The sequence below is a fragment of the Temnothorax longispinosus genome, chromosome 10 (assembly GCF_030848805.1).
Source record: "Temnothorax longispinosus isolate EJ_2023e chromosome 10, Tlon_JGU_v1, whole genome shotgun sequence".
Lineage (NCBI taxonomy): Eukaryota > Metazoa > Arthropoda > Insecta > Hymenoptera > Formicidae > Temnothorax > Temnothorax longispinosus.
This window is the reverse complement of record NC_092367.1, coordinates 10,135,118-10,158,302: the sequence shown is the minus strand read 5'-3', so window position 1 is coordinate 10,158,302 and position 23,185 is coordinate 10,135,118. Positions and strand designations below refer to the sequence as shown.

General features: G+C 42.0%; 1 protein-coding gene and 1 pseudogene across 8 annotated transcripts in view; one reads left to right on the top strand and one right to left on the bottom strand.

The window, feature by feature from the left end:
• The window catches only part of LOC139821114 (tectonic-3), a 169,064-nt gene that overhangs the window by 23,008 nt on the left and 122,871 nt on the right, over positions 1–23,185 (bottom strand). For 7 of the 8 annotated variants that reach the window (XM_071791885.1, XM_071791884.1, XM_071791886.1 and 4 more), the window contains one exon: positions 16,395–16,551. The exons of the other annotated variant lie outside the window; for it this stretch is intronic. In XM_071791885.1, coding sequence (XP_071647986.1) covers positions 16,395–16,551 — 157 coding nt within the window. The remainder of the gene's footprint in view (positions 1–16,394; positions 16,552–23,185) is intronic. 8 annotated transcript variants of the gene reach the window in all.
• Positions 7,506–9,207, top strand: LOC139820653 (uncharacterized; annotated as a pseudogene).

Below are 23,185 nucleotides of genomic sequence, written 5' to 3'. Positions count from 1 at the left end.
GCGGCTTATAATGGAAGAAAATGTGGTAACGTCGCGAACTTGACAGTTCTGCTCATATGACCGTGGTTATTTCACAATTTCACATAATTCTAGAGCGAGTACTTCTCCGTAAGCGTTCGTAAACGTTAGGTGCTTAAGTTTAAGGTGCTGTCATACTGTGGTGCTGTACTGGCTGTACACTTTTCGCGCGGGTGCAGTCGCTGCGATATTGCCAAATCTCCCTTGTTATTCGAAGCACGCTACGTGAACTGTGATATGGCCTGTTTCAATATCACAATATCAATAGCCAATATCACAAAATTTTACGCGATAACCCTTGTTTTTCTCGATATTTCTGAAAAGCTTAGATTAAGATCTATAAGAGCTCCGTTTTTTGAATCTCTGGTAGGTCGCCTTTACATAATTAATATCTCGTTTCCTGTCTCCAAGAGCCCCTCTGCCATATGTAGCTTATGTTAAAAACTGTGATTTCAAAATTCATTTTTGCAAATTTTTACACGGTAACCGATGCTAAAATTTTTCGAGCACTTTTCTCGCATCTCAATTTATACGTCCATAAAGTTTTTTCCAATTTTTAGATACATCCATTATCTGTAGAACCTCCTTAAAACACAGCTGTTACGTGAGCGAGCGAGAAGGTATAAGAGCAAGCGAGTCGTCAATAAGAGCGAGTAGGACAGTAACAAGAGTGAGCGAGATAAGAACAACGGCGCGCAAGGAAAAGACTCGATGCCCGATCCTCGATCAGATCCCCACCCCCGAGCCCAAGCCTTCTGCATGTGTTATTCTCATCTCGCTCACTCCAATTACTGTCTCGCTCGCTCTTATTGTCATCTCGCTCATTCTTATACCTTCTCGCTCGCTCACATAACGAAAAATCAATAACTTTGAGTTACCGACATTAGCACGGAACGCAACCTAAATCGTGCACGTATGCGTTACCCCGTGGCCCAAACGCGGACGTTGGCTACGTAGTTCATGTGCACGTTTTACGTCGATCCCAGAGGGCGTATCGCGTTCGCGGATCACCTAAAACCGGGCCGTGTCGTCTCTCATTCTTCTCTCTGATTGGGCCCCCACAACTCCGGGAAAAATAATCGACGCGAACAATAATCAGGAGGCCGTATACTAGATAACTAGACTAGATTATAGAAATAGAATTTGAAATAAAGTTAAAATTGGCATAGTAATTTTGATAAGAAATTTGAATGGTTGATACGCAAACATAACTTATCAAAAGTAAATGACATTAAATCTATCCACTACGTTTACAGATACGCTACTAATGTTTCAACTGTCGCACATCCTACTGTTCCTAACATAATACCTAATGTAGATTATATTAACAACAACACAGATACATTCGAAATTTCTCTAGACTTTCACTATTTTTCTAATAATGATTTTAAATCATCTCTCAATACAATTAAAAACAAATTCATTAATCTAACTTCTATTCAGATTCCTGACAACGTCCGATGTCTCTTACAGTTAGATGAGAACTTCTCCTTACCTTTCTATAATAAGAAGAATACTATTGTTGAATTCCTCAAAAGTATTGGAGGCAACAACAGGAAATTACATATTAACACTTTGCTAAATATTAGGAACCGTTCGATCCCGATTATTAATAGCATTTTTTCGTTCTCACCTAAAAAATCCCCACTCCAACTTAAATTGTCACAACTCGTTCGGTCCACTAAACAATTCATCAATGACAACCCAGACATCATTTTCACCAGAGCAGACAAAGGCAATTGCACAGTAGCATTGGACAGAGATACTTATACACTGTTGGAATGAGTATGCTCATGTGTGATCGCCGTGTGCGTTCGGGTATCTCCGGACGATCCCGGAAAGTAGTTCCGTTTTGGTAAACAGGTATCACGAAGCGCCCGCGCTCTTCCCGGCTGATCTCGCGAGCCGTTGGATGTGCTTGTCTGCCTGTCTTGTAACGCGCCTCGTTTACGCTATCGCTTATATGTACTTATATTATATTAACGTACTGTGCAATAAATCGTTTCTGACTAAACATACACAAAAAATGACAGAAATATTACAAGATACAAATACATATATCAGGTTTGCTAAAGATCCAACAAATGTAGTCACTAAGAACATCAAAGATATAATTGTGAGATGGAAAAACCATAAATATATCACCGATATTAAATATAGGCAATTATATTGTAGTGACGGGATTTTGCCGAGAGCCTATGGATTGCCAAAGATCCAGAAAACTGGAAATCCATTGAGAATAATCATCTCTTCTATCGATAGTTCGACATATCCATTAGCGGTTTTTCTACACAATATTAGTTCTAAGAGCATACCGAAACCGAATAGTCATGTAGAGAACAGCTTTGAATTAGTGAACAAATTAAATGGAAAACAGATTGATAATAATTTCACACATCTCGTTAGATGTAATTTCGCTATTTACCAACATACCCACACATTTAGTAATACAAAGCGTTTCTACTAGGTGGCTGGATATTGCTAATAAGTGCCATATTCCTCAAGTTGAATTTTTGAAAGTTTTAGAATTAATTTTAAATTCAACATATTTTATTTTTAATAAAATTATTTATAAACAAAAATTCGGTGCTCTAATGGGCTCTCCGCTGTCTCCCGTCGCTGCCGATATGGTGATGCAGGATCTGGAGAATAGGGCGTTGCAGACATTAACTTTTACTTTGCCGTTTTATTATAGGTATGTAGATGATGTAGCAATGGCTGCACCAAAAGATTTAATTGACACAATACTTAATGTATTTAATTCTTACCACCCCAGATTACAATTTACGATTGAAATAGGGGTGATAAGCTAAACTTTTTAAATGTAACCATCATTAATAACTATAATGTTTTAGAATTTGACTGGTTTTACAAACCTACTTTCCCAGGACGTTATCTCAATTTTATGTCGCAACGTCCTATTTCTCAAAAAGAGGCACAGTAATGAGCATGGTAGATACAGCGTTTTTACTGTCACATCCGAAATTCCATTTAAAAAATATAAAATTTATAATAGACACGCTTTTAGAGAACGATTATCCATTACCATTTATTTTCAACACAATCAATACAAGAATTAAGTCTCTCCTTAATAAATGTACACGCAGGCAAAATGAACCTTCACCGAATAACGATAACGAGGAACAACGCATCTGGTTTACTATTCCTTATGTTTCAAATATTGCGGAGAAATTTAGAAACGTTACTAAAGATTTAAATGTCAATCTTTCTTTTTTCAGCCTAAATAAAATCCGAAATTTCATTAGGGCACAGAAAGACACTTTCTCTATCCAATCCAACAAAAATGTAGTTTATAAGATTTTATGTAAAAATTGTGATTTCTCTTACGTCGGGCAAACGATGAGGCAACTAAAAACTAGGATGTCTGAACATCGGAATCACATCCACAGAAACACCACAACTCAATCCGTTATCACGGAACATAGGATTAATTTCGATCATGAATTCGATTGGGAGAATATTGAAATACTAGACAGAGAGCCATATTTAACTAAAAAATTAGTTTCTGAGATGGCGCATATAAAGTTACAGAAGAATAGCCTGAACTCTCAAACGGATACAGATTTCCTTCACCATGCTTATGTATCCATGTTAAATAAATTGTAAACCATGCTGATTGCCTGTGTATGTACTGTGTTATAGTACTACCGCTTTTGTCATTAGAAATGTTTATATTGTCGACCCTTATGTTTCATTTGTTATTTATAATGTTTGGTCACCATGACCCGTGACATGACTAAACGGAATCGACGTTAGATATTTCGTATTTATCTTCCTGACAAGTTAGTACCTATGTGAACCTGGAGCCCGACTTTACAAAAATTAAAAATTAATAGCATAGTTCGTTTGTACTTTGTTTGTATTCGTTTGTACCATTTGTTATTTTGTTTGTACCTCAAAGGATAAAGAAATACCAGCAGGTTAAAAAATGGCCAGAACCCCACATTGAGATATTTTTATTTCATTAACGGCATTCGAAAGAGAATCGTTTGTACCCGTTTGTACCTCCGTTAAAATCGTTTGTACCTCAAAGGAACCAAAAGTACAGGATTTTCAAAAAACGTCCAAGAGGTAACTACGTTAATTTTTAAAATATCGATAAACGGCCAGCGGCATTCAAAGGAGAATTGTTTGTACCCGTTTGTACCTCCGTTAAAATCGTTTGTACCTCAAAGGAACCGGAAGTACAGGCTTTTCAAAAAACGTCCAAGAGGTAACTTCGTTAATTTTTGAGATATCGATAAACGGCCAGCGGCATTCGAAGGAGAATCGTTTGGGTAATTATGCATAAAATCACCCCACCCGCCAATGACCTTGATCTTGACATATGTTGTCAAGGTTATCCTCCTGAGTGACCTTCAGAAGGTTTTAGCCGGCGGTCGTTATTCGTTAAAAAGTTATTAACAAAAAAAAGTTTGAAAAATATTGGAAATGGCTAAACTGCGATACGCTATCTGGTGGCGAAAACAGAACTAAAAAGAGTAGGTCGCCGGCTGCCACATAAATAAATCGACTTAAAAACTATTAGACCGAACTTGTATTAAAACCATATAAAATAGGGGTACAATTTTTCGGGGAGTGCTATAGAGTGTATAGTTTATCGTTATCTCTTTTCTGGAAACCGATTTTTTTAATTTTTTTGCTCGTAAAAATTAGAAAAATTAAAAAAATCGGTTTCCAGAAATCGGTAACGAAAAACTACACACTCTATAGCACTTTCTGGAAAATTCTACCCCTATTTTATATATTTTTGATAAAAATTCGGTCCAATAGTTTTTAAGTTAAAAACGGCCAAACATACACCACCCGTAAGAATTTTATATAATAGTATAGAAGAGTAGGTCGCCGGCTGCCACATAAATAAATCGAATTGCGGCATGAAGGTGTCGAATTGGTAAAATTGCATATTTCACTTATGGGCAGTCTCATTTTAATTACTGAAATCTATGTATACAAAGGAAAATGTCCTGACTGACTGACTGACTCATCAACGCCCAGCCCAAACCCCTGAATCGAATTTTTATCAAAAGTATATGAAATAGGGGTAGAATTTTCCGGAGAGTGCCACTATGTGTATAGTTTTTTGTTACCGATTTTCTGGAAACCAATTTTTTTAATTTTTCCAATTTTTCAATTAAAAGAATTAGAAAAACCGGTTTCCAGAAAATTGGTAACAAAAAACTATACACATAGTGACACTCCCCGGAAAATTTTACCCCTATTTCATATACTTTTGGTAAAAATTCGGTTCAGGGAATAAGCACATACGTTGTATTGTAGTGTGACAAGTGACCTACTCTCTTCGGCCATTTTGCCTTGTGACGTCACGACCGCCAATCCCAATAGCAGTTATTTTGAGTACTAATAGACATAAATAATTGATATTTATGTGGAAATAGTACATGTATGAACGAAGGAAAATTATTTAAAGCAGTGAATTGTTGATATATTGAAAGGAAAGTTATTTAAAGTAGAGAATAGAGAGTATGTACTTTGTATGTGCTTTCTAAGTTGAAGCGAGGTTCACACTGTACAGGCTCAAAGAATTCGTGTTTATGTATAAGGTAGTACTCTATTTATGACATTCCAAGTTTTTATTTACATTGGTTGAAAAGTAATTACATGAGTAGGAATATTAACTGTTTAAAGCGCGTCAACTAACCTATGTAGGTTAGTGACGCGCTTTTAACAGTTAAATATTTTTAAAGCGCGTCACTAATCTATACGCCGAAGGCGTGTCCCAAAATCAGTGAGAAGGCCTTCTCCCGCCTATTTGTGTATTGTTTATACACATGTGTATAATACATCCATCCACGCGTGGAAAGTTGTAAACCCATGTGGCACCTTGTTCTTAAGCCCCTTGCACAATAGGCGATAGCGATGCAAGGTGGGTCTACATGGGTTTACAACTTTCCACGCGTGGAAAGCCCTCGCATGTACTTTGAAAGCACACTATGTGTCTAGTATAATAATAGTGGAGCCCCCCGCAGGGGGGCGGAACCTACTGCGTCCACACATACACTTTCTACGTGAAACAAGGTGCCCAAGGTGCCCCACGCGTGGAAAGTTGTAAACCCATATAGCACTTCGCATCGCTATTGCCTATTGTGCAAGGGGCTTAAGATTGCCGGGAAAATCAACTCAAATAAGGTGATTTATCAAAATGACCATTTAGCATTGGGAAATATGCATAATGACCGTGAAATTTGATTAATTCTTCTCTATTAATCATTTTGACCAAACAAATTGGGAATTATGCATATTGCCCGGCCATTATGCATAATGCCCAATTTATCATATTTCCCGTAACATATATAGTAAATAATATATCGTATTGTATATACACATGTATTATACACATGTGTATAAACAGTACACAAATAAGCGGGGGAAGGCCTTCTCACTGATTTTAGGACACACCTTCGGCGTATAAATTAGTGACGCGTTTTAAAAGTATTTAAGTGTTTAAGGGGGGATTCTAGTGCAACGGGTCAAAAAAATCGAAAATTTTTTTTTGCATAAATTAAAAGTATAACATCTTAAAAATATGCTCCTACAGTTATAAAGTCGAATTCGCAAAAATAAAGAAGTTATAGCTCTGTTTAGTGAGACGCGTCAGAGTCCCAAACAGCAGATAGTCGGCCGGTAAATACAAGAGCCTAACGGATCGATATTTAGGGTCGGCTATTGTTATGTTTGGAATAATTGTTATGTTATCTTTAAAAGTACTTTTCTGTTCACACATAAACACGTTTGTGTGTGTATTGTTTCACTTTTCGACCGATATAGACGTGTCTAACGTAGAAAGTAGAAAGATGCCTCGCAAAGGTGATAAATCTGGAAATTTTCGTCCAGGAAAGCCGCGAAAAAAACGTTTCCAAGGAAATCAGCATACATTAGAAGAGGAAACTGAAGCAACGTCATCTGCTGCAAAAAAACTGAAATCTGCGGATTGTGATTTTCTTATCAATCAAAATCATGGCTACAGATTCATCGAAATCTTTACCGTTTTCAGCGCTCTTTCACAAATGTTAATTTGTAAAGAATGTAAAAAAGATATAAGTTTAGCTGAAACGGGAAATCGTGGATTGGGTTTTAAAATTGCCATTACATGCTCATGTGGTATAAGAAAAATTGACTCAGGTCCTTTTGTAAATAATGCCTTTGAAATCAATCGAAGAATCGTACTTGTTATGAAACTGTTGGGAATTTGTAGAAAAGGTATTAATATTTTCTGTGGTCTTATGGATATGTGTACAGGATTGAATGTTTCTGTATATTACGCTGCTGTAGAAAATATTCACACTGCAGCAAATGCAGTTTTCCGTGCGTTATGTCGCAAAGCAGTAGAAGAAGAAAAGGAATTAATTTCACAAAAAGAAAATCCAGTTGTAAATTTCACAGTTTCTGGTGATGGAACTTGGAAAAAGCGTGGCTTTTCATCATTATTTGGTGTGACAACGCTTATAGGACTAAACTCTGGAAAAATAATTGACCTTGTAGTAAAAAGCAGTTACTGCCAATCTTGCACATTTTGGAAAAATAAAAAGGATACTCCGGAATATTTTGAATGGCTCGAGACTCATGAAGAAACATGCACCGTTAATCATTCTGGATCAGCTGGAAAAATGGAGGTGGATTCAATGCAAGAAATGTTTTTAAGATCTGAAGAAGAATTTGGTGTAAAATATACTAATTACGTCGGTGATGGTGATTCGAAAACTTTTAAAGCACTTCTGGATTTACAACCTTATGGCGAAGATGTAATATTAAAAAAAAAGTGAATGTGTCGGACACGTAAAAAAACGAATGGGTACTCGATTGAGAAATATTAAAAAAGTAGCGAAACTTGGAGGAAAAGGAAAATTGACAGACGCACTTATAAAAAAATTAACAAAATACTACGGATTGGCGATAAGAAGGCATCCGGATTCCGTTGAAGAGAGGAAAAAAGCCATCATGGCTACTTATTATCACTTATGCTCAACCGATGAAGAACCGCAACATGAATACTGTCCAACGGGATATGAAAGTTGGTGCAAATGGCGAGTAGCAGAAGCGACTGGGAAACTTGATGCATTTGAACACCCGCCTGCTTTGCACAAGGATGTTCAAGAGAAATTGTTGCCAATTTACCAAGATTTGTCCAAGGATAATCTATTGGAAAGATGTTTAGGTGGATACACACAGAATTGTAACAAAAGTTTCAACGCATGCATTTGGCGTCTAGCTCCGAAACATCTCCATTGCGGTTCGAAGACTGTTGAAATTGCTGCTTATCTGGCTACCGAAATATTTAATGAAGGTTATTTTCCAATATTAAAAATTATGGAAATAATGGGCATTGTTATTGGACAACAGAGCAAGACATTTGCCGAATATCATAATGAGAAACGACTATTGAGTGCACACCGTCGTTGTTTAAAAAGCACTAAAGAGGCTCGTACAGCCAGAAGAATGAAGAAAACAGTACTGCAAGACTTTTTTGAAGAAGAAGAAGGTTTAATGTATGGGCCCGGAATAGCAGAATAAACGTTCAAGTCGATTTTTCAGCGGTAAGTATCGTGAAACTTTATCTAAAACTTTAAACGCGTTTTTCTCGAAACCATGTTTTTCAAGTTGGCGGGCGTGATAACTTGAGAACTAATAAACCGATCAACTTCGGTCAAGTTTTGTTCAATTCGTTATAAATTTCTCTAGGTACTATACCTATCATTTTATTTTTATTGCATTTATTTATAACATTTTTTTTATCAATATATGATCAAATTTATGTCAAAAAATAACATGTTTTTTTAAAACGCTATAACTTTTTTAATTTATTATTTTTTCTTTGTTAGGGAGGTATAGTACCAGCGGAAAATATCTAACTTTAAGAAAATATTTCGTTTTTTACTTTCAGATAACCGGGAGGAACGTTACAACGCCCGCCAATAGACGGGAAATTGCAGAGGGGGGTCCAGATTATTTATTATATATTAAAATTAAATAAAGCAAATTGAAAATAACTAAAATTTTTTGATACCTTAAGAATGCCTTTTTTTATCCCAAAAAGTTTTATTTGGCTATCATTAATAGTTTTCTAGAAAAAAATTCTTAAAAATCGCTTATTTTTTGGCCTGTTACACTAGAATCTCCCCTTAAAGCGCGTCAACTAACCTATGTAGGTTAGTGACGCGCTTTAAAAGTATTTAACTGTTAAAAGCGCGTCACTAAACTACATAGGTTAGTTGACGCGCTTTAAACAGTTAATATTCTTACTCATGTAGTTACTTTTCAACCAATGTAAATAAAAACTTGGAATGTCATAAATAGAGTACTACCTTATACATAAACACGAATTCCTTGAGCCTGTACAGTGTGAACCTCGCTTCAACTTAGAAAGCACATACAAAGTACATTCTCTCTATTCTCTACTTTAAATAACTTTCCTTTCAATATATCAACAATTCACTGCTTTAAATAATTTTCCTTCGTTCATACATGTACTATTTCCACATAAATATCAATTATTTATGTCTATTAGTACTCAAAATAACTGCTATATTTTCCAAATTTTTTTTGTTAATAACTTTTTGTTAGAAATAAGTAATTTCGTAAAGCGCGCTTTTCCCGATAAATGAAAGTGAGCGCGCTGATGTAATCGTAATTCGGCAAGTTACGCACTCTGCTGGTATTGACCAATACCAACAAGTGCGCTAGATCATCCGCGTATAGAATCGCTACACACTTGCTTGCGTAAAGTCTAAGAGCGAACACGTGTAACGGCTCGGCGAGAAGTAAAACTTTCGTATATCGGCGAATATCGGCGCAATCGTAGTTTTTTGTTAGAATTGTTTAAAACCGAAATATTTACTACATTTGTACGAACACTGTTGAAACTATATTTCTTTTCGTTTGTGTCAAAAGTGACTCGAATAAAGTGTTCACATTTTTCTTTCACTTTAACACGTGGTTCACGCTTATTCCAGCGAAATCCGTATGTCCCAACACTTTTTAATGAATAACGACCGCCGGCTAAAACCTTCTGAAGGTCACTCAGGAAGGTAACCTTGACAACATATGTCAAGGTCAAGGTCATTGGCGGGTGGGGTGATTTTATGCATAATTACCCAAACGATTCTCCTTCGAATGCCGCTGGCCGTTTATCGATATCTCGAAAATTAACAAAGTTAATTAACAAAGAGGAGGAGAAATAGCAGGCGGAGGGGGAAAGAAAGTCGCAGGATAAGAAGATGGATAGAGAGGGGAGGTTGCTGATAAATAGCTTGGAGGAGAGAGGATAGAAAATTTTCAACGGGAATGTGAAAGGAGACGAGGAGGGGGAATTTACTTTCACGGGTGGAAAAGGGGACGCGGTGATTGACTATGTAATAAGGGTAGGAAAAGTAAGAGAGAAGTAAGAGAGCATGAAGGTGGGGGATAGAGTGGACTCGGACCATCATCCCTTGGAAATAGTAGTAAGAAGAGGGAGCAAGGAGGAAGGCAGAGGAAGAAAATGGAAAAAGAGAAGCAGGGGGTGTGGAACGAGGAAGGAGTAAAGGTGTTTATAGAAAAAATAGGGGAAGTTGAAGAAAGGGTGAAAGAGTTAAACAAGGAGTGAGAAGAAATGGAAACAAGAATAGTAGAGGCGATAAAAAGGGTAGAAGAGGAGCTGAAGGGAAACAAGAAGGAGAAGTCTGGGTGGTGGGATGAGGAGTGCGGAGAAGCGAAGAAAGAGGCGAGAAAAAAACTAAGGGAATGGAGAAAAGAAAGAGGAGAAGGTAGTGCATATAAAGAAAAAAGGAAGGAGTTTAAGGAGTTATGTAAGAGGAAGAAGGAAGAAGAGAATCTGAGATGGGAGAGGAAAGCGGAGGAAGCGAAGAAGGAATTGGAGGTATGAGAGATAGTAAATAAGGAGAGAAGAAAAGGGATGGGGATTGAGGAAGGAATAGAGGAGGAATAATGGAAAGAGCACTTTATGAATTTGTTAGGAGGAGTGGAGGGGAAAGTGAGGAGGAAGAAAGAAGATGGGAGGGTGGAAAAGGAAGGAAAGGAGGAGATTAGCTTAGAAGAAATAAGGAGGGTAATAAGGAAGCTAAAGGACGGAAAGGCAATGGGAAGGGATGGGATACCAAGCGAGGTATGGAAGCGCGGGGGGAGTGAGTTGGAGAATTGGGCATGGAAGTTTATCAACAGGATTTGGAAGGGAGAAGGATGGCCGGAAAACTGGAAGGAGGGAATAATTGAGCCTATTGTAAAGAAAAAGGAAGCAAAAAGCGGAGGAGTATAGAGGGGTGACAATGATGCCGTCGCTATATAAGGTTTATACGGCCATTCTGGCGGAAAGGCTAAGAGAGGAGCTGGAGACAAAGAGAATAGTACCACAAAACCAGACAGGTTTCAGAAGGGGAATGGGAACCATAGACAACATTTATGTGTTGAACTACTTGCTGAATAGAAGGTTGGAGAAGAAAGGGGGAAAATTAATAGCGTTTCGTGGATCTTAAGGCAGCTTTTAATTCGGTGGATAGAGGGGTACTAATAAAAGTGATGAGAGAAAGGGGAATAAGGGGAGGGCTAGTGAGAAGGACGGAGGAGATTCTAAGGGAGACGAAAAGTAGGGTAAGGGGGGAAACAAAATGGGAAAAGTGTTCTGGACGGGGAGGGGAGTAAGGCAGGGGTACCCACTGAGCCCGTTACTGTTCAATGTGATGCTAGCGGATATGGAAGAGGAAATGGGCAGAATTAAATGGGGTAGGATAATGCTGGGAGGTAAGAGGGTGTATACGTTGGCGTATGCCGATGATGTAGTGCTAATCGCAGAGGACGAGGATCAAATGAGGAGCATGCTAGAAAGATTGGAAGGGTACTTAGGTAGGAAGAAATTGGAGCTGAATATAGAGAAAACGAAAATAATGAGGTTTAGGAAAGGAGGAGGGATTGTAAGAGAAGATGGAGATGGGAAGGAAAAGAAATAGGAGAGGTAAGGGAATTTCGGTATTTAAGTTACGTATTTCAAAGGAACAGAGGACAGGAAGCGTAGGTAAGGAAAAGGATCAAGAAGGCGGCCGCGGTGATGAAGGTTTGGGGGATAGGGAAGAAAAGATTTGGAAAAAACTGGGGAAAAAGATTGTGGCTGTTTGATAGACTAGTGTGGACGGTTATGAGATATGGAGCAGAAATATGGGGATAGAGAGAGAGGGAAAGAATGGAAAGGTTGGAGGAAAGGTATATTAGATGGGTCTTGGGAGTAGATGGAAGAACACCGTGGTATCTTGTTAGGGAAGAGCTGCAGAGAGAGAAGCTAAGAGGGAGGGCGGGGATGAGAGCATGGAGATTTGAGAAAAAGTTAGAGGAGGGAAAAGGAAGTGAGCTAGCGAGGCTATGTTGGGAAGAGATGAAGGAAAGGGAGAAAGAAGGGAAAGTTGGATCAAGCTGGGAACGAGAGAGAGAAAGTTTCTTTGAAGACAGAGGAGTGGGGTTAAAAGAACTGGAAAGGCTGAGAGAAGAGGGAGACGAATGGTACCATAACCTATTTCGAGGGGATAGGGAGACGCAAAGGAAAGAGAGATGGGAGAGGATAGAGAAATCAGAATACAATAAGTAGTACAAGGTAATAAAAGGAGGGGGTATTCCGGGATATTTGAAGAAGGGATGGGGGAGAGCAGATGGAGAAGAGTGGCGAGGTTTAGATTAGGGAATGAGATGAGAGAGAGTAGGTACTGGGAAGGGGAAGAGAAGAAAAAGTGTAAGTTGTGTGAATACAGGGAAGAAACGTGGGAACATGTATGGGAGGAATGTAGAAGATGGAAATCTGGAGGAGGATGTTGGCAAGAAACGGTGGGGTGGGTTTTGGATGAAGAGGGGGGAGAAGAGGAATAGATGATGGAAATAGAGGGGGAAAGAATGGAAGGAAAAGGGGAGTTAGAAGAGCAAGGAGAAAGAGTGGGGGAGAGAGAAAGGGAGAAAGAAGAGACGGACGTGGAAAAAAGAATGGGAGAAAGCAGGAAGGCAAGGAGATCTGAGGAGGTGGAGAGTTCGACGGAGATGGAAGAAAAGCTTTTTATGGACTTGGACAAGGACAAAGAGGTCAGGAAGAAAGGAGAGTGAAACGAAAGGGTGAACCGAGACAGGAAGGAGGGAGGAAGAGGGACGCAGAGGTGGAGGAAGCAAAAGAGGACAAGCAGAGGGGCGAAGGAAGAGGGGGGAGGGTGGGAAAATAAGAAAAAATTGTAAGGTCGTAAAATGGCCAGGTTTAAAGGGATGAGTTTTGTAAGAGGTTTGGGTACGTTCCTCTTAAAAACGCCTTGTAGATTGTAAACCCTACGGGGATACGCAATAAAGTTACATACAATACAAATACATAGTACCCTTTCGAAAGTAGAGGTTTAAGCTTTAAATTTAAATTTTGTTTATTTTTAACAAAATTGCAGCTGCTTGAATTTCGCCTATTTTTAAAGATAAATTTAGTGTTTTTTTAATTTTTGTGATTACTAATTTGCTAATTCAATAAAAATGTAATTTGTTGTTATTGCTAATTCGTGAATAATTAAATTAAATAAAAAAAATGTTTACAGATCCTTGCTTAACACTACAAAATGAGTGACATCAGTACAAAATTACTTTTTTCAAAAAAGGTAAAAAAAGGCGTCAAGTACACGCAATGTATTTTGTAAATTTAAAAATCCAACTTAAGTGGTAGCTTTATTTTTTCTTCACAAAATTATATTACCTAACTTAACTTAAGTGACATGTATTTCAAAAAAAGATGTGAAATCTTTAAATTAAATTGCGCCAATTGCAAAGAGAATATATATATTGCTTTGAAAAATAATTGTTATGCAACTATACTTTAAAAAAATAAAACCCAAGTAATATCTTTGTGTTCCTATTCAAGGGTCTTCCTATTCCAACCCAAGTGGTAATAGCTTCTTAATTCTCTTTAACAAATTTTTAATATTACAAAAAATCATTTTACAAAAAATTAATGAAGTAACAGTACAAAATAAAAATATTTAAAATAAATAAATTTTTCTTGTAAAAAGACTTGGCGCTGCTTTTTTACTTCTGTGTGTGTGTGTGTATGCATAACATCTACAATTTAATATAGTTCTTATTTTTATCAACAAACGAAAATAAGCAATGGACAAACAAAAACAATGAATGGACAAACGATTCCAGTGCTTAACTTGAAGAAAATGCAGTCGGAAGTGCTCAGGGCAATATTGTTTATTTATGTTTATTTGTTAATAACTCGATTCTGCTAGATGGACAAACGAGAATAAGCAATGGACAAACAAAAATCATAATTAGACAAACGATTCCAGTACGTAATTTGCAGTCAAGGTTGTTTATAGAAACAATTGCTTTTTTTTTAATTATTTATATTATAACTTTCTTTTGCAGAGTGGACAAACAAAAATGTTGGGTGGACAAACGTGGGCAAATCGCGGACAATTGTATCCCGTTTGAAAATTAATGAAAAATGTTCATGGGGGTGCTGATGTCAAATTTTTTTATTTTGTTATAATTTTTTTTTTAAAGAGTGGACAAAAAAATATGTTTAGAGTGCTAACTTCACAGACCTCTGACATCGCGAGAGTTTGTATTAATTAGAAACAAACAGGACATGAGCGACAATTTTCCTTCTCAGAATCTTTTTTACTACACAAAATGTAATACTAAAAAATAATGAACATACTTTGGAAAAATCTTTTTTACGCGATAGTGCTTGTCACACGTGCATATAAACACGTGCATATAGATACAAATAACTTTCTTGTTTTTGTTAACTTTCACAAGACAGCATATACATACGTATGCAATTTTGGATACACCTTCCTTCTTAAAGATTTCGGTATCAGCTCCCTGCGGTCAAAATCACTATGTCACTATCTGTCACGACGGTCACGACTGTCACTACACTGATAAATCCGACCCGCTAATATTTCGTCTCTTGTGACACCCATCTTAATTTTGTGACACTTCTATCCTTGCGTGACGCGACCGAAATTCGGAATTAAACAATCGTTAATAATGAGAGATCACGGTGTTGCACGATACATATTTATAGGTTATAAGTAGCTGACTGACAGCGCGCTGAACGCGCTAAACGCACTGTCTACACTGAGCGCACACGACGCACACGTATGTATATGCTGTCTCTTTTCAAACACTCGAGGTATCTCAAAAACGCCATCTATTGATGCAAAAGCAACCGTACGGCGATGACGACGATAACGACGTATCTTAATTGTAAAATTTAACATTTCAGACTTTGTGTCGTAATATCTCCGCTCGTAGGGCACGTAGAAAAAAACTAAAAACACTTTTATTATATAAATCGACCCCAAGCTATCGATCAAGCCTACTTAGAACTTGATCCGTTTACTCGTTATTGAGATCTCAAAATCTCGGGTACTCGCAACTCGTGCGTTCGCGTAAAAGAGTCACGGTGCGGTCTCGCTTCGCGTGTACTTGGCGCGAGACACTACCGTGTCTCTTGATTGACAAACAGTGTTATAAGAATAGTATTAAGAGACACGACACTCTCTCGCGCTATGGAGCGGCACAATTTTTGTATCAGTTGTATCATGGAGTCCACTCTTATAATAAAGACATACTTAAAAAATAACATTTAAAAATAACAATTTTCTGAAACTTATTTAAATATGTATATTTTTATATATAATCTTATATAATCATATAAGCTCTTATTAGGCCAAAATTCACATATGAGCATATAAAATTGCTTCTTATACGAGCATATAAGATATTATAAGAGATATTTTTTCTTGGGATCTATAATCTATATACTATACTTCTTTCTATTTTATAATACATATATTACTTTTAGAATTCGCATAATCGTTGAATTTATTATTATTATTTATTCTTAATTTATGCTAAAGAAGACCAAGTAAGGTCGAAACGTCCACATGTGTTATTGATCTTTAGATAATAAATTATCAAATATTTTTATAAATTATAATATCCTTTAATTGTTTGAATTTGGCCTCTCACTCTCGCAATTAATTTTTTTAATATATCTTATTATTTTGACAATAATTGCTTAGAATATACGGTGTCTCTTAGATATTTTTGTATTTTGCAACGTATTTCAAAGAGAATCAAATCGGTTCCGAACAGTTGTAATATGTATCTCGTTATATTAAAAGGAGACTTTTGAATAGGAATGTGAAGATACGTACTACTTGAATCGTAATTCCTTTGTTTATATACATTGATTAGAATATGAAGTAACTAATCAAATATTTTTATTCGTGGTATTTTAAAAATTATTTAAATAAAGAAAAATATAAGTGTTTATTTTTTATTAACTGCAACCTATTATTTTTATTATCTTATTTTACCTATTGCTTCAACAGATTTATCATGTAATTTCCATAATATTTCTCCATGTTGATAATATTTTGACAAATTGTAGTTGGACAATATTTTGCTATATTCCGTTTTCCATTTGTAGTTTTCCATTTGTAACATTTTCCATAGATCTTCATTAGATAATACCTAAACAAATACATTTATTAAGAATAATAAGTTAATACATATTTGCAATATAAAACAATGTTCTGTTATGACAATTTTGAGTAATCATAATAATTCATAAAATGTAACATGTACGTATTAAATACAATATTGTAATTTACATTACATATATTTATAATATCTATAATATAATAAAAAATAGCAATAGAAAAAAATTGTAACAAATTCTGGTATATGCCTAAGCTAAAAACGAATAAAGAAATTTAATAAGTTAAAACAACCTAACTTCCGACGCGCGAATTTGCTTGCAGCTGGTCAGGGTTCGGAGTAGGCGCGGAGGAAGACATAAGGCTCGGTTTTTCACCCCTCAGGAGATGGGGGAGGCCACCGGAGACTCTTAGGAGTCACTGGGGGCTTTCCCAACTACGGGTTTTGCGAACCCGAGGTACCCGAGCACACCAGTACCGTAATCTCCATCGGTCTTCGGACTGGCAGAAACCGGAGAGTCCCTCCGGGGACTCGCGAGGTAGGCGGCCTCTATAAAAAGTCCGCCCGGTCGGACGGGACCATAAGGGACGAGCCAGCTTCGCCTGGCTCCGTTACCCGGCCGTCCTATGGGAAGGAAAACCCAGAATACAAACCGGGGGACCGGCTGCCCTGCTTAGGAGACTGGCTAGCTTCGGCGAACCAGCCTCCAACAGCCGGTAGGGGTTGGCGGCCCTGACTTTAATCGCTCGGTCGGCCGGGACCGTTAGGGAGATTGTGATTCTCCCATCGGCCAACGGGACGTTGGCCTTCCTCCATCCATTGCACGCCGGTGCTCCGGCAGGATGGAGGACAGTCCTGGGATCATTACACGCTGGTGCTCCGGCAGATGCCGGGATTGCGGGCCCACCGGGGCTGTCCAGGCCGCTCGGAAATGATCCGAGGTCTGGGCCGGGCAGCCCCACAGTGGGAGAGCACCGTCGGGCCGCCTGGACGTTTCCAGGTTAGGGCCGACGATGCATTTGCCACCGGCAACTAGGGCCGGTGGCGCGTAAGTAGCCCGCTGGTCGGCGACTGCGTCCACTGGGGGGAACCCTGTGCCCTGTTCTCTCACGGGCGGCGAGGGGCCGGAGACCGGGATCGGGACCGGAATCGAGTTTACTCGGCCGGATCTCGGCCAGAGCTCTGGCCTTCTGCTTAACACGCGGGAGGGGTATGGTGAGAAATCTCCCTATCCAAAGTCGATTGGCGGGCTGCGGACTTCAGGCTGGTCACCCCGGCGGGAAGGGCGTTGGAGGGGTCGCAGTCTCTTTCGTCCGGAACGTCGGGGTGACCTTCTCCCTGCGTGGTGGCGCCCTCCTTGGTGCCTCCATTGTCGGAGGTAGGGAACTCCCGAAAGACCACGGTGCGACGGCCCCTCGATGGGCCTCGCCCGTGGGATGAGTAGGGGGCATACACAGGGGCCAGATCCGGATGACGATTCCCGGGCGATGGCATAGCTGGTCCCCCGGGGGAACTTGGGGCCCAGTTCCGTAAGGAGCGGTTGGTAAGGGCATGCCCTGACCAGCAGAGCCGAGGAGGGTCATGGGGAGGTATTATTCTATAAATAATTTTTTGGGGAATAACAAGGGGGGTAAAGGGAAAGTAAGGCGGAAGGGGGATAAGTCCTCAGACCCTTCTGAAAGTAGCAAGGGCGATGAGAGTGCGGAAGGGGCCGCAATAAATAAGAGGGCAAAAACTGACGATATGCGTCAAAGAATGGAGGTATCTCAAACACTCGAGGATACTAGAGAAGTGGGTTTGCAGGATTCACTGACGCTGTCACAAGGGTGTAAGGTGACGAAGGGCACTTCCGGGAAGGCAATACCACCAGGGATCTCCGCCAAGGAATTGGTGGAACATCCGGGTCTGCTCAACAAGAGGATTGTGGAGTTGGGTGCGGACTTGCTGTTGGATAGAGTCAAGCTCTTCTTATACAGTCGTTTGGCCGCCCCATATGATGATGGCACCATCGACACAGAGGCGGAAATTTACGCCAACGTTGTCGATGAGGTTGTGCACACCCTTCATAGTAGGGGGAAGGAGGCGGCCAGATGGGCTAAGGAGGAGAGGAGGAGGAAAGAGGAGTTAGCGAAGGAGGTGACCGAGCTGAGGACTCGAGTTGAAGTGTTGGAGGAGAAATTGTCGGCTGGCTGTCCGAACTCTTCGTGTAACCAGTCGACGGTCATGGAGATGGGTGAAATCGTGGAGAGACGCGACATTGGTTGCCAAACCGAAGCACCCTGCCCAGGGAAAGCAACGAAGTCTGCTGGTGGATCTAACAACGATCCAATGGAGGAAAAGATGGTGGCTCTCGACTGCAAGCTCGAGACCATTGCTAAGGATATTCGTTCCCTTAGAGAATCCACAAAGGCGAAACCAGTTACCCCGGGTGGGAGGCCCAGGGAAGTGACTAGCAGTGGCGGTACAATAGACGGGGGGAGGAGAGGTATTAGTCAGGCGACTGCACCCTCTTCCTCGTTCAATAAGAAGGGTGGTCCAGTCTCTTCAGTTCGGACTTACGCCGGAGTGGCGGGGTCTGGAGGAGGGAAGGAGGTTAAAAGAGGAGTGAGAACTAGGGTCCCTCCCCCTCCTGGTGGGAGTGGGGTTAGGGGATCTAGGATAGGTGGTAAGGAGAATCGTTTTCCGGCTGCCCCAAAGACTGCGGCAGTCGGAATAACAATTTTAAATGAAGGCGGAACAGAGGAGTATGCGAGAGTGTTGAGATCCGCGAAGGAAAAGATATCCCTCGCGGATCCTGGGATAAAGGATCTCAGGGTGAGAAAAGCGGTTACCGGGAGCCTCTTGTTTGAGGTCCCCGGGGCCGACTCAAATGAGAAGGCAGATCTCTTGGCCGGTAGGTTGCGGCAGGAATTCATTGAGGGCGAGGTGCGGGTCACCCGGCCCTTTAAGTGCGTAGATGTGCGCATCGGGGGGCTGGATGACGCCGCTACCATCCAGGAAGTGGCGGAGGCGCTGGCAGCGGCCGGTCAGTGCAAGAGAAAAGAAGTGAAGGTCGGTTCTATCCGACGTACTCGTAAAGGGATGGGCACTATGTGGGCCGAGTGTCCCGTAGGTGCTGCCAAGGCAGCGATAGACAGAGACGGCATCACGGTGGGATGGAGTAGAGCTCGTATCGAGTTGCTCCAGGCCCGCCCCTTGCGGTGCTACCGATGCCTTGAGGTTGGTCACGTCAGGGCTAGTTGCACCGCCCCGGTTGACCACTACGGTGTTTGTTACCGCTGCAGTCAAGGCGACCACCGGGCTAGCCTCTGCGCTGCGGAGGCTCCGAGGTGTCCGCTGTGCGCGGACTCGGGGCTTCCGGCTGCGCACCGGCTGGGGAAGGGTGGGCTGTGCCCACCGTGAGAAAAGGGGGGACAGGAGGGGGACGGGGGCCGCCGGCTAACATGGCAGGGAGCCGGGCGGTGGCTCCTCCTCCCCCTCCAGTGCCCGGACAGGCTTCGGCCTGCCCGGACATAGAGATGGATTCCTCCTCTCACCCGTCAGGATAGAGGGACGGCGGCGGCCCAAGGAGGCTCGGGTGGATTTCATAAAAGGTTTTCATCACTTGTGCTCCCTCGGGTCGCCGCGGGGGGGCTCACATCCGGGGCTTAGCCTTGGATCTAAGTTTCCCAAGGTCGCGACCCGGAGGGGGGGTGGGTTGACTCTTCCCCACGGAGGCTTCAGCCCGTATTCCCCTCTTTCGTGGTCGTGTGGGTCTGGGGCTCAAGCGGGGATTCTTGAGCCTCGACCCCGCCCCCGCACAACACCCTGGGGGACGCGGCGATGGGGATCGTGATACCTGTAGCCGCATTAGGGTGAAGGCACTCCCGTCAGAAATGGCGGGGGCCCGGGAACTTGGTGGGAGGTCGGGGTATTTGCTCGCTCCCGCCGGCTCTCGGGGAGTAGCGACCCCCTAGTTGGGGGTTGGGTGAGGGGCCCCCCGGATGCATTAGTAATCAGTTCCCGGGGGGGCTCTGCTGCGAGACACCAGGTTAGGCCACGCGTAGGGTTTTTAGCCGGTAAGAGTCCGGCATAACCGTCCGCCCCTCCCCGGGGGCGGCGGTATCCATGATGGATTTTCCCTACGTAAAAAAAAGGCTCGGTTTTTCAAGTTATATTCACAATGATTTATTTCACGATGATTGATGATACATTTGTATAGACCGAGAGCCAGCAACAAAAAACATGTGTGATCGGCAACACGACGAAACTTTTTGGGACGATAGCCGGTGTCATGTGAAACACGAAAACGCAAGTATGGCGGCCGGGAAGTGTCGCCTTTGCGCAGCGTAATTTTTTGAATGTGTTAAAAAAACTGTGCTTTTGGGTAATGGGCACCAATCTGATTCTTGTTTTATATTGTTTATTTGTGAGCAAAAGTACGCGGGCCGTATGCGCCATACCGATGCCGCGTCGCAAACAGTCCGCCATACTGATGAGAACGTGTCGTTTTTTTGATGCGATGTTGAATTTCGTACACTAAGCTAATTTTTTGTGGAGAGCTAGATTTTAATTGTTTATCAACGAATATAAACATGCCATACCGTTTCGGCGTCTCTGAGTACTCACCATACTGACGCAAAGACGTCATTTTTTTCACTAGTGCATGTATCTTAGGCACCAACTACAAAAGGAGGGGTGTCAATAAGACCGTTTTTTGGCCTACGTCAGAATCGCTCCAAACTGTGGTATTTTCTTTCTACCGATATAGCTCACAACCTCCTAGAACCGTTTGCTGTCCGAGCAATTAGAGGCTGAGAACGGGCAACTTAAAATCGCAAAAATCAATGGAGTTTTTCATATAGTGGTAGTGCTGGTCTCATTTCAGCATGTTATTGTTGGGAGGGAGGGAGAAAAGGAGGGTGGGGAAGGGAAGTGGAGAAAAGGAGGGAGAGAGAGAGAGAGAGAGAGAGAGAGAGAGAGAGAGAGAGAGAGTGGAAAGGAGGGAGGGAGAGAGAGAGAGGAAAAGAGAGATAGGGAAAGGGAGGGAAGGGAGGGAGAGAGAGGCAAAGAGTGGCTGAGGGAGGGAGAGGAAGGCAGACCTGCTCCCTCCCGTCTGGTTTCCGTCATTCTCTCTATCTCTCTCTTTCTCTCTCTCTTTCTCTCTTTCCCTCTCTCCTTTTTCCTCCCTCCCTTTCCTTTCCTCTGCCCCCCTCTGCCTTCCTCTCCCTCCTTCTGCCACCCTTTGCCTCCCTCTTCCTCTTTCTCCCTCCCACCCTTCCTCTGTTTCTCTCCCCCTCTACTTCCCTCCCCCTCTACCTCCCACCCTTCTTCTCGCCCCCCTCTACCTCCCACCCTCCCTCCCTTCCTCTCTCCCAACAATTACATGCTGAAATGAAACCGGCACTACCACCATATGAAAAACTCCATTGATTTTTGAGATTTTAAGTTGCCCGTTCTCAGCCTCTAATTGCTCGGACAGCAAACGGTTTTAGGAGGTTGTGAGCTACATCGGTAGGAAGAAAATACCACAATTTGGAGCGATTTTTGCGTCCCTCTCTTCTCCTCTATCTCCCCCTCCCTCCTTTCCTCCCCCCTCTATCTCCCGCTCTCCCTTTTTCCCTCCCCCACCCTTCCATCCTCCTTCCCTACCAACAATGACATGCTGAAATGAGACCGGCACTACCACCATGTAAAAAACTCCATTGATTTTGGAGATTTCAAGTTGCCCGTTCTCAGCCTCTAATTGCTCGGACAGCAAACGGTTCTAGGAGGTTGTGAGCTACATCGGTAGAAAGAAAATACCACAGTTTGGAGCGATTCTGACGTAGGCCAAAAAACGGCCTTATTGACACCCCTCCTTTATTTTTGAGTTGTTTGTAATGTGTACAGTACGAATATATGTGTGCCATACCGGTTGTATGTCTCTCACGCGTAAAATTGAAATGCAAAATGGTAAAATTTTTACAAGTGGGGTGTATAATAAGTACCGTGCCATACCGACTTTTTTGTATATGTAAAAAACATAACTGGTGTAACGATGCGCCCCTTACACTAAGGCATCGTCCCCGGCCACCACCCGCCGGATGCCGCCCGACCGATTCTCCGTCGGGCGAGGACAGGGCGCGGTGCGCCCACAATTTTTAATTACTCGAACCGCACCGTGTGCGCGGGAAACCCGCCACATTGGTGCCTTCCCGCACGACGCCGACGAGCGCCGAAGCGAGCCGATCCCCGCCGAAGCGAGCGCACGGGATCGCGCCGCTCCCACCACCACGCCATTCGCCTGACGATCGGCCTCCCTCCTGCCAAGCTCGCCGCGCCGAGCGGTATAAAAGCCGGCGCGCTCGACGAGACGACACTTCGTCTCTACCACGGCTCTCCGCTACTCCTGACGAAGCCTACCTTCCAGATCCTAGGGCGACACGCAAAAACGAGGTCCAGAGTTTGGGCCTCTACTGAGGGTTCTCAGAGTGTCCCCGAGCTCCATCATACTTACCCCGACGGTCACGGCACCGCGCGGTCGAGCGTGCTCGTCCTCGCAGTGAGGGTTCTTGCGACCGTAACCCTGGGATTCCGCAATCCTCCGTTGTACATATCGCGCTCCCGCCCACGTTATCAGCCTTCTCGATATACCGCACCGGGTGCACCCGTACCACGGTGCCGCGCCGCGACCGTAAAGTATTAT